The 12564-nt window shown below is 42.7% G+C and overlaps 2 protein-coding genes and 1 pseudogene across 4 annotated transcripts in view; 2 read left to right on the forward strand and 1 right to left on the reverse strand.

Moving 5' to 3' along the window:
• GPC3 (glypican 3) overlaps positions 1 to 12564 on the reverse strand; it is a 459758-nt gene that overhangs the window by 398692 nt on the left and 48502 nt on the right. The window lies entirely within an intron of this gene.
• LOC123332021 (ferritin light chain-like) lies at positions 909 to 2941 on the forward strand. The gene is made up of 2 exons (XM_044937483.2): positions 909 to 1873; positions 2527 to 2941. Exons 1-2 carry the CDS (start codon positions 1589 to 1591, stop codon positions 2770 to 2772), a joined length of 531 nt encoding a protein of 176 aa, XP_044793418.1. The 5' UTR covers positions 909 to 1588; the 3' UTR covers positions 2773 to 2941.
• Positions 1879 to 2083, forward strand: LOC123331961 (annotated as a pseudogene).

Consider the following 12564-nt stretch of genomic DNA (forward strand, 5'->3'; position numbering starts at 1 on the left):
ATGAGGGGCCTCTGGTGTCCTTTGCTCTGTCAGCCACTCTGCCCCCTCTGGAACACGGGCCTAGCTGTACCTTTGGGCCCTGCACTCTGCCAGTTGGCTTGGCAACCTTGGAGACAGGAAAAGGGAAGTCTAGCTGAAGCAGCCTGGATTTCCCGGGAGAGTTGACACTTGGCAGCAAGTAGCTCAAAGGAAATGACTTCCTAATCTTCCTGAAGATTCTTCTTCTGGCTGAAGAAGAAGGACAAGAAAGCCTAGTCCTGCTCCTTTTCTTCACACTGAGAATCACTCAAAGGATGCTATTCACAAAACAGCACTAGGGAAGACCTAGGGCAATCTCAGCCTAGTGTGTTCCAGCTTACAAAGGAGCTTCCCCACTCTGGGAATGAAGGACAGAGAAGAAAGCAAGTCCTTGAGCCTTAGGGAAAGGGATATATCAGTGACTTAGCTCCGTGGATACTTTCTAAACTCCTCCAGTCACTACCAAGTGACCTCAGGAACTACCAGCTGTGCACAGGTGGCAGAAGCCTTTGATGACTGGTTTCCTCTTCCCTAGAGTCATTTAGCAGCAGGAGGGGTTGTGGGGTGGAGAGAGCAGCTGTTTATTCTCATGACACTTCCCCCTGCCAAAGACAGCTCTTTGATTGATCCCCCGGCAGAAGATCTAGCTTGTACTCGGGACAGAAACAGTTTGGGGATAGATGGGTTATGCAATTTCCTCTGGGTCAAACAGGGAATCCTCAGGAGAAACTAGTGACTTTCCCTAGTGCCGTCTGTTGATGGGAGTGAAGGGGGGTAAATACAAACGTACCACCACCATTACCCTCTTCCCACCTTTTCCTCTGACCTTTTTAGAAACCATCAATGTAAGCTTACATGAGTTTATTCACTTGGTCCACACTAGAACTGTATGAGATAGAGTCTTCTACCACGCATTTTAAAGATGGGGAAACTGAAGCACTATGGAAACAACTCCCAAGATCACAAAGAGGCAGAACTAGGATTTGAACTCAGAGTCTTAGAACTCAGAGAGTCATTAGGATTAAAAACAGACTTTAGCAAAGCAGCCTTACATACCCTGTCACAGCACCCCTTGCCAACACACACACACACACACACACACACCCCTACTCCCACCATGCCAGTGACTGTCTTTTCCAGCAAAGAGCAATGTAATCTCCTTTCAGGAAACAAAATCTGACCAATTTAGTTAGGGAGAGAAGACAGGCTGAGAATAGACAAGCAAGTGAAAGTAAAAATCAAACTTGCTGAAAACAGGAAGTAGAGAAAGCAGGCTGGATGCTGTGATCAGAGATGGAACACAGTAGATGTCAGGCACTGATTCCTTGTTTGTGAGATATTTTAAAACAAGAATGTAAAAGAAAATAGTTGGAAGTGCGCTCGGCGGCCCCGTGGATCTGTCTCTTGCTTTAACAGTGCTTGGACGGAACAGACCCAGGGACGCCCCTTGCTCCAGCCTCCGACCACCCTCCAACCTTTTTTCCAGTCGCAACCTCCGGAGTCAGCCACTCAGTTGTCTGCAATCACGGGGACCAGTCACCATTTTTTAACTCCTTATTACCAACCAATCATGAGCTCCCAGATTCATCAGAATTATTCTACCGAGGTGGAGGCTGCCGTCAACCGCCTGGTTAACATGCAACTGTGGGCCTCCTACACCTACCTCTCTCTGGGCTTCTATTTTGACCGCGACGATATGGCCCTGGAGGGTGTCGGTCACTTTTTTCGCGAATTGGCCAAGGAGAAGTGCGAGGGCGCGGAGCGTCTCTTGAAACTGCAAAACCAACATGGCGGCCGCGCCCTCTTCTTGGACGTGCAGAAGCCATCTCAAGATGAGTTGGGTAAAACCCAGGACGCAGGCACTCGGCAGTGGCCACAGCGCAGACCCGACTTCACTCGCTCGCAGTTCGCTCCGCACCCTCTTGCAACCATGTCTGACAAACCCGATATGGCTGAGATTAAGAAGTTGGATAAGTCGAAATTGAAGAAAACGGAAACGCAAGAGAAAAATCCACTGCCTTCGAAAGAAACGATTGAACAGGAGAAGCAAGTAGGTGAGTCATAATGAAGCGTGTGCCGCCAGTATGCACTGTACATTCCACAAGCATTGCCTTCTTATTTTACTTCTTTTAGCTGTTTAACTTTGTAAGATGCAAAGAGGTTGGATCGAGTTTAAATGACTGTGCTACCCCTTTTCACATCAAAGAATGGAGAACTACTGACAACGCAGGCCGCGCCTGCCTCTCCCATCTGCCTGTGTGGCTGGCAGGGAAGGAAAAGAACTTGCATGTTGGTGAAGAAGGAAGCTGGGTGGGACGACAGTGAAATCTAGAGTAAAAAGCTGGTTCAAGGTGTTCTGCGGGCTGTAAAATGCAGTTTAATCGAAGTGCCATTTTTTTTATTGTTCAAATGATTTTAATTATTGGAATGCACAATTTTTTAATATGCAAATAAAAAGTTTTAAAACCTGAAAAAAAAAAACAAAAACAAAAACAAAAAAAAACCCAGGACGCTATGGAAGCCACCCTTCTCGTAGAGAAGAACCTGAATCAAGCCCTGTTGGAACTGCATGGCCTGGCTTGTACCCGTGGAGACCCCCACATCTGTGACTTCCTGAAGAAGCACTTCCTAGATGAGGAAGTGAAACTCATCAAGAAGATGGGTGACCACCTGACCAACCTCTGCAGGCTGGCTGGTCCCCAGGCTGGGTTGGACGAGTATCTCTTCGAAAGGCTCACCCTCAAGCATGACTAGGAGCTTCTGGAGACTGGTGGCCATTGAAGAACCCACCTAACATCAGGGCTGCCTGAAGCCCCTCTCTGCAGCCATTAGGCAGCTTTTTAACACCCTGGAGCCCTCTCTCAAGCCTTGGACCAAATGGAAACAATAAAGCTTTTTGCAGAAAAAAAAAAAAGAAAGAAAATAGTCTAAGTCACATCCTCTCTTATAACCTCATCCTAAAATACAGGGTAGGGCTTCTGTGATCATTGGGAAGACAAAAGAAAGGAATTATTGCCTTTTCCTTCTAGCCTTCCCTGAATTCCAGCATCAGTCAAGGCTGGGAATCCAAGCTAGAAATGGAGAAAACTAGAAGAATTCCTAAGAGGAGGGCTATACACTGCAACCAGCAGGTCAAGGGACTAGGCGACCACACTGAAGAGCCTGGGAACAACTGGAACATAACAGCTGGTTGGGCCAAGGCTTCCCAGCCCTAGCCTCAGCACTGACACAAACCCACTGTTTCTTTGCATTGCAAAAGCATATCACCCTCAAGCTGGATCTTCCAAAGATGATAACATTGGTTCCCATTTAATTATGAAAAAGGAACAATCAAACTAAGCAGATGACTCTGGGCTTTCCTCTACTGCCACAGGTAGAATTTCAATGCTGATTGACACTGACAAATGCCAGGTTTTGGAGGGAAATGGCAGAATCCCAAGATGCTCTGCTTGGGTATTCTCTGTCCTTGTAAATTACCCAGGAACATTGTTTTTAAAAGAGAGCAATCACCTTGAAGTGCTGATGATTCTAAATTTGGGGATCACAGATATCGGTGGTTTTTACATGACATTTACATATGAAGACATTCTTAATGAAAAATATATTCTATACTGTTTAGCATAACACTGGCTGAAAAATATTCCACTATGTGTGCTGTTATAGGGCTGCAATTGAAATTCCAGTCGCTTTTGGAAAATGCTCAACATTTTTGAAGCTATTTCCTACCAATGAGTTTATCACACAATATATAGAACCCAACTGGCCACTTTAAATGACTCTAGGAGGCAATTGTATATCAAACTCCTCCATAATGGATTTTTTTTTTAAATTGTTAAAGAAACTCATCAATCCTCAGTAATCATTTTAAAGTAAAACTGATTCACTCATAACTAAGCTACTGCTGCCCTGGCTCCCACAACAGAAGCCATGACCATGAATAACTCCAAATCACCCCCAATTCTGGAAGTGCTAATTACCTCCAGGGATGCTACACGGGCAGCTGAAAAGCCGGATGACCACAAGCAATTAGCCAATCAATTTCGCTTCAAATTGCCCCCAACACAATTGGCAGAAAGCCATACATGGAGTTTAAATGGCAGTCACCTATTTGAGAGGAAACAAAAGGTTTTAGCCTCCCACACTACATTAATAACCGCCATGATGCCCAAAATTACCACCATCCTAATCACATGTTGGGATTTAGGCCCTGCTCAGAAAGCAAACAGATTACTCATTTTTGAATACATTTTAGTCCATTAGCACCCATTAGCATACTAAGTAGGTGTCACCTAGGAAAACTGAGGGCAGTGTTCTGATGGGATGGGAAGGAGAGTCAGCCCAGCATAGGAAAAGGTGACAAAGAAAGGAGTATTTGGCAAACACTGGTGAGGGGAACCAGAAAACAAAGCCCCTCTGGTTCCCATATTCCTTAAACGGGAAAAGTAGGTGGCTGTCACAGATAATAATCTCATCAGTCTAACATCAGTCTCAAGCAGGATTTCAGAACACAGCATCAAGCAGATTTGTGAGCAAAGAAATAAGTAATCACAAGAAGCTGGCATAGTTTTATAAGAACAAGTCATGCCAGTAACCTCATTTCCTTTTATGATGGGAGTATTGGACTGAAAACTAAGGGAAAACAGTGGATATACTGCTTCTGGATTTCAAGAGGGTTGAGAACAAAGTGAACAGTCATGTCCAAGACAGACTATTAGAGATTGGAAAGAATACTGCTAGCTTCCTAGCTAGAATACTGCTAGGTTCCTTCTCTGCTTTAATGGCTGTATCCAAAGGTGCTAGTTAATAGACTAATGTCAATCCAAAAGGAAATTTCTGATGGGGAACCTACGTGATCTGCTCTGCTCAGCATTTTTATCAATGGCTAGTATGATGGCGTAATGGTACACTGATCAAATTTACAAACTGCATGAAGCTGGAAGGCACAGTTAACTCATTTTGAAATCCTAGTGATCTCAACAGGCTACAGTTTTAGCTGAAATTTGACAAGATATTATTATCATATAAGACCAACACCCCAAACATGGGATGAAGGCTGGTGACATCAATTTGGAGAATTTTGCTTGACTTTAAGATCAAGACTCATTGACTCAATAGGGTCTTAGGCTGGCTGCCTCAATAAAAGAATCGTATGTAGACTATAGGAGGTGAAGGCTACTCTGTGCTCAGTATTGGGCAATTCTGGGCACTGCAATTTAGGGGACTAATCACCAAATAGAAGCTTATCCACATGAGAGTGACCAGTATGGCAAAAGAGTTACAAGGAGATTGACTTTGGCCCAAACTAACATAAAAACTAGCAATTAAAGCTGACCAGAAATCAAATGGGCTGCTTCTTAAAGGGCAGGATTCCTTCATCAGAGGAGGTTTTCACTACAAGACCAAATGATCACTGGCTCATAATACATTGTACAGAGGAGTCACATAAAGGCAGGAGGGCTGCATTTGATGGACCTCTAACGCTCCCTGTCAACTCTGAGATACTGTGACATTATGGAACCACCTTCCTTAATTTATAGAACTGAAAAAGGACACAGAACTAAAACCAAACCTCTTGGTAGTGAATTAACACAGGAAAAAATATTCTGAACCCAGAAGAGAGACTACAAAAATAGCAGACAACCCCCATGCTTTCTTGCTCCAAACTCCTTAGCGGTAGGGGTCTTGTTTGCATGGATAGCTTGGAGGTTTAAACTAACTTCACTTGGGTGGCTGAGATGTTTGTAATGAGGATGAGGGTAAAGAGAGTCAAATGGTGATGTGTAAACAACTTATTTCCCTGCCTTCTGTGAAAACAGTTTGATGTTTTTCTATAGACAGAGTGATTTATATGAAAAGGGACAAAAAACAAACAAAAAAAAAACCCAAACAACAAACTAACCCACTTTTAGAATATTATTTGTGAAATGCTACTGAAAGTCCATCTAAGTCAAAGCATCTCTTCTATGAGCCCGTAATTAAGACATAAAAAATAATGGAGAGCATATCCATAAGCAGACAAGACTACGTTTATGAGGAATACAGCTGCATAATCCCATGTGCGTGTCTGAAAATGCACTGCAGCACATGGCATACAGTAGATGCTCCTGAATGGTTGCTCACTGGCTAACAAAAACAGAGAAAGAAAGTTTCTGAGGCATTTAACCAAAAACTGTCCTCAAAATTCCAGCCTATAGTATGACAGCAGGATTTAGAAGACCATCTTCTACTTGAGACAACTTAACAGGGATCGGCCGTGTTAAGTTGTCCTTGCTGTTCCTTGACTTCTGGGTCACTGAAAAAAGGACAGTCTCCTAGGCAGATTGCTCAGGGTCAGTCCTCTGGAGCAATCAGTTAGGTGCTTCCCCAGTGACATGGAAAATACTGGCTCTCTCTGCACGTTGGGAGGTAACACAGAATGTAAAACTGGCCTGTTGCCTCTGGAAATGTTTCCTTGGACCCAAAGTCCTCCTTCTAGGGATAGCCTAGACAGCTTCTGCTCCAGGTATAACTTTTCAAGTGCATGAAAAGATATGACTAAACATATTCCCTTCGACACTGTGTGTCAGAGAAAAAAAGCAAATAACAAACCCAGGTGCCAACAGGAGAGGAGATGGATAGGAATATTACACAATCATTTTTAAAAAGGACAAAACCTTTCAGTACTTATTTTGAAAGACGATGTAAGATATATGAAGTGAAAAATTATATTGTAAAACAGCACATATGGCACGGTCACATTTACATAGGGAAAAAATTGAGAGTGACTAGTGAGTGAGAAGGCAATGGCACCCCACTCCAGTACTCTTGCCTGGAAAATCCCATGGACAGAGGAGCCTGGTGGGCTAGGAGTCGCTAGGAGTCAGGCACGACTGAGCGACTTCACTTTCACTTTTCACTCTCATGCATTGGAGAAGGAAATGGCAACCCACTCCAGTATTCTTGCCTGGAGAATCCCAGGGACAGAGGAGCCTAGTGGGCTGCCATCTATGGGGTCACACAGAGTCGGACACGACTGAAGCAACTTAGTAGCAGCAGCAGCAGTGAGTGTGTATGTACATACACAAAGGCATGGGAAATGGTTTAGGAAGGACACACACATCAAACTGTACCGTATTTCCAGTCAGCATAGCCAGTCAGACAGAGGGAGATGGACAAAGGGGGACTTGGAACTTTTCTATTTTCACTTTTTACTCTCTAGATATGTCTGTATTTCTTTTTTTTTTTTTTTTTTTTTTTTGCATTAGGCACATCTAAATACTACACACACTTTTCCATCTCAGAAAATTACATGCATAATTTGAAAAAATATCAAAAACTAAGGACTCAAGCTCTCACCAAGCCTCCACGGACTTCACAGAGGGCCATGCTGAAGGACCCACTTAGCTTCCCTGCTCCACTCAAGTCATTCCCACTCTCTCTTGGGGGTGAGGGGTTTCAGGGGAGAAGAGTTCTCAGGGTGGTACATAGCCCCAAGTGGGGGACAGTTTATGAATAAGTGACCTTCTTAGAAAGTCAAAACCCAGGGAGAATCAACAATCCTGTCTCATTAGAACCCTTTCTCAAAGCCTTCTCGTAATAAACAACAGCAGTGCTCACTATGAAAATTATGTAATGCACCTACCAACTACTTGCCATTGTTGAAGAAAGATGGAGAAAATCTGGCACTTGAGGCAAAAAGAAACTCAGTAAAATGAAGGTGCTGATTCATAAGCCTCCAGGCAATAAAACCTTGATATGCATGTTCTTTTCTATCCAATCCTCCCAGACACACTCATGCACAAGTTGTTTAGGAAAAGAAAATGAGACAGCATCAAATAACTAGATTGAATCAACAAAGCGCTCCTGTAAATCACTCGTGAGTGCTTCTTCGGTTAGACACCAAACACTTTCTGTGCTTCTTGAAAGAAAAGGTTAACGTGAAAAAGCACCTCCTGGACCAAGGTCTTCCTCATCAGAATGTGAATGGAAGACAACTCTATCCTCAATTTTGTTACCTGGAAAATAGGAACCATGTGTCTCCTGAAAGTATAAATGTTCTGAAGTGTTTAGCTTTATATAAATATAGAATTATCTGATCCCGGGGTCAATTTAGTCGTCAAGTCTATCAAAGTGGAAGTGAAAGTCACTCAGTCATGTCCGACTCTTTGCGACCCCATGGACTATACAGTATAGTCCATGGAAATCTCCAGGCCAGAATACTGGAGTGGGTAGCCTTTCCCTTCTCCAGGGGATCTTCCCAATCCAGGGATCAAACCCAGGTCTCCCACATTGCAGGCAGATTCTTCACCAGCTAAGCCATAAGGGAAGCCCAAGAATACTGGAGTAGGTAGCCTATCCATTCTCCAGCGGATCTTACCAACCCAGGAATTGAACTGGGGTCTCCTGCATTGCAGGCAGCTTCTTTACCAACCGAGCCATCAGGGAAGCCCCGAAGTCTATCAAAAGTGCCTGACAATGGTTCATTTTCAGCTTCAAACTTTATTTTGGACTTCATGAAATCCAAATTATTTTTTAAAGTAATTTTAAAAAGAGCCATAGAAGGCTCCCTGGTGAAGGCAGTACTTGAGGCAAAAGACAGTATAGAGCAGAGACTGAGAACCCAGGCTCTCAAGCATGTCTGGGTTTGAAATTCCAGCTCTGGTACATAATAGCTTTGTGATCATGGGCAACTTATTGAACATCTGTAAAACATGGCATCAATAGTATCTACACTTCATATGGTTGCTGTGAGGATTCGATGACTTAATGGATATAATGAGCTTAGAATAGTATTATACTTGGTAGATAGTAGACACCTATTAGATTAAATATTTAAATTAAATAATTAAATATTGGCTAGTATTATATTGTTAATGAAGCAGACCAGAGATAAACAAGGTACTATGGGACACAGAAGAAGGTAACATAATCCAGTGGAGGGGGTAGACAGGGAAGGTTTCTTAAAAGAAATGATATCTGAGTTACTTCTTAAAAACTGATAGACACTAGAGGAAGGATATAAACCTGGAGGCAGAGAGATTAGTTAGGAAGTGGTTTAAAAGTCCAGACTAGAGCTAAGCATCAAAACCAGGGCAGTGATGGTAGAGATAGTGAAGAGGAATAACTAGCAGGATTTGGTGGTGATTGGCTGCAGGGAAGAGAAATCAGGAAGGAGTGGGCAGATGCCAGCACTTGAGCAAGTTGCTTATCCTCTCTGGACTTCAGTTTTCCTCATCCATAAAATGGAGATAATACCACCTACCTAACAGGATTACTGTAAGTAAATCAATTTTATTTTAAAACCCATAACATAGTGGGGACTTCCCTGGTGGCTCAGACAGTAAAGAATCTGCCTGCAAAGCAGGAGACATGGGTTTGATCCCTCGGTCAAGAAGATCCCCTGGAGAAGGAAACAGCAACCGACTCTAATGTTCTTGCCTGGAGAATTCCATGGACAGAGGAGCCTGGCAGGCTATAGCCCATGGGGCCACAAAGACTCAGACATGACTAAGCTACTAACACTAACATAGTTGCACCCAGTAGACAATTAAATTGAAACTCTATTATTATAATTATTATTAAAAATAATTACAGCATTGGCTCAGATGGTAAAGAATCTGCCTGCAATGCAGGAGACCCAGGTTCGATCCCTGGGTGGGGACGATCCCCTGGAGAAGGGAATGGCTACCCACTCCAGTATTCTTGCCTGGAGAATTCCATGGACAGAGGGACCTGGTGGGCTACAGTCCTTAGGGTTGCAAAGAGTCGGACCCAACTGAGCGACTGACACTGGAACAGGCCCCTAGATGATAACTAGGCCAAGAGGCTCAGGATCAGGAAGAGACTTGCCCAATGATACACTATCTGCTTAGTGGCAGAGCCATAAACAAAAACTCTTATCTTCTGCATTCTAGTCAATGGCTGTTTTTTTTTTTCCTTCCCACTATATCATTCCAAGTGATTGGCTAGAGATGCTGTCCTCCCAAAGATTATGGTGAGATCACCCACATGGTTAGCAGTCTACTCCTCCCAGTGCCAGCAATGAATAAGATTCTAAAACAGACCGGAAGACCACCTCCTTCTACTCACTGTAAAAACTGCCCATACTTCCTAATCTGGTAGTTTTTCTCCCATCTCTCATCATGAAAATAGAAAGCTCAGTGTACATAACAAAGTTGAATCCACCTTGCTATTTCTACAGATGTTGGGACTTTAACTGTATCACTTCCCAAGAGAATTAAATGGTATACAGTAGCTTCATTATGATCAGAACAAACACAGCTGGGCTCCTAAATGGTGCAACTCCTCCAATGCCTCTTCTGGGCTTTAGTTTTGCTATTGCTATTTTATTTCTTTAAGGAATGTTTATTGCACTCAGTTGACAAACATGAGTAAAGTTTCTAATTCTACAGACCAAAATACAGCCCCTCTTAAAAAGCAACATAGGTGAGGACAAAGTAACTACATTTGAGAAAGTAGATGGGAGGCAACATTTGAAATAATAGTTCTTCCCTCAAGCCAAGTTGGCATCTGAGTGGTAGCAGAATATGCCAACGATCAGTACTGAAATGGGTATTATTAAATCTGGGAATCCTGACTTAAGTGCCATTAAAATAACTGAGGCTACTTACTTAAGTCCATTAAATAATCAGAAATTTGAAACTATTTATTCAGACTAGGATTCTTCATAGAAGCAGATTAGAGCAGAATGAAATCTAGAGATTAGTCAGCCTTGTGGTTCTCAACAGTTTGGGGTACATAGACCCCCAAATCTGATTTGAGATATGTGCTCTCTCTTCCAAAAAAAGTTACACATACAAAACATTTTATATACAATTTCAGGGGCTTTGTGGATCCCCTGCAACCTGTCCAGTTAAAAGACCAATGTGCTAATCTACTCACCTCTTTGGACAGACAATTTACACTTCAGAAAGGTTAACTTGATCAAGCTCCATTAAGAAAATAGCCCTAAATTTTAAAATGTGAATTACACATAACAACTCTAATTTGTAATAGTCCCTTACATGAATGAGTGTATAATGCTGTTTGGTTTAGTATACAATTTTATATATACATCTTCATATTCTCCTAAATAAGATAGATTGGAAAAGCAGCTGCTCCATTTTATAGATGAGAACCCAAAGTTTAGAGATATTAAAGTTCCACCAACATGTGTTGAAAACCTATTTTGTGCATCTACCCACCAACACTCAGTTAGGAGGCAGAGATACAAAGATGGGCTCAAAGAAGATCCTCAAGGAGCTTCAGTTCACTGAAGGGGACAGAAATCCTCCTCCTTCATCCAAAGCACATCACTTCTAGTTTGGCCAGGTGGCAATAGTTGTAAAGAATCCACCTGCCAATGCAGGCGATATAGGAGACGCGAGTTCGATCCCCGGGTTGGGATGATCCCCTGGACAAGGGCATGACAACCCACTCCAGTATTCTTGCCTGGAGAATCCCATGGACAGAGGTGCCTGGTGGGTTACAGTCTATGGGGTCACAAAGAGTCAGACAAAACTGAAGTGACTTAGCACAGCACAGCACAGGATACAGAAGGGAGCATGGAGCAGGCAGGCCTGAGCAAGGTGGCAGAGAGACCGGCAAGTTTGACAAAAGATCCGCGCTGGCTGCAGGTCCCAGAGCTAGAAAAATGACCAAGCTGGAACTGGAACCTATATGTTTGGGCCCTAAGGCTGGTATTTCCCCATGGGATGAGCTTCCCAAGGACTTGGAAATAAGATGAGGCTGAAAAATCATTCTGGGAGCACAGCTTCAGTCACATCAGGAATAAATCCACCTCACTCTTCAATTTTCAATAAGTGTCACTCTCAGTTAGTACATGCTCAGTACCTGTAAATCTGCTTTAGCACAGGAAAATTAATTAGCCATGGTTCAACTTAAACATGAGACAATTAAGTATGTAAACCTGAAACAGTTTCTCCTACAAGTGACTGTGTTACTATACTCCGATGTTCTCCCTCCAGCTTCTCCATTTTCTAATCTTGCTTCCTTTGTGTTTTGCTTTGGCTCTAACTATTTCTCTTTTCTTTACTGTTACGCTGGTAATCAGGGCCTCTGAATGGCTGGGTAGAAAAAAAGAAAACAAAAGTGATTCTTAGAGAGCCCATACAACTGTATTCAAGTACAAAGCCACATTTCTACTCTAGTTTCACTGTCTGTATTAAAGATGTCTGGAAAAAGAATAATAAGTGTGCAGTGGGGGTTGGTAATAGCTGCATGGGTTGACACAGAGAGGATTGTTCAGCTATATTTTAAATGTTTTTCTTCTTGTCTTCTCTCCCTGACCTCCCACTGCCAGTGGCCCATTCCCCCACCCTGCTCAACCCATCCCCTAAAATGTCCTGAGCATTTTTGAATCATGATGAATTATTTCCCTTTTCAGAGTCTCTGGAGCTATATCTGTAGCACTGTATTTAATATGATTTGCAGTACACATGTTTAATTTGAATATTGCTCATTTTTCAGTATTGAGTATATTTTAAGTTCGTTGAATCCTTTATTTTTTTAATGACCTCTGGAGGACAAAATTTTCTGTGGGTAATA

Source organism: Bubalus bubalis, chromosome X, assembly GCF_019923935.1.
Source record: "Bubalus bubalis isolate 160015118507 breed Murrah chromosome X, NDDB_SH_1, whole genome shotgun sequence".
In the NCBI taxonomy this organism is placed as follows: domain Eukaryota; kingdom Metazoa; phylum Chordata; class Mammalia; order Artiodactyla; family Bovidae; genus Bubalus; species Bubalus bubalis.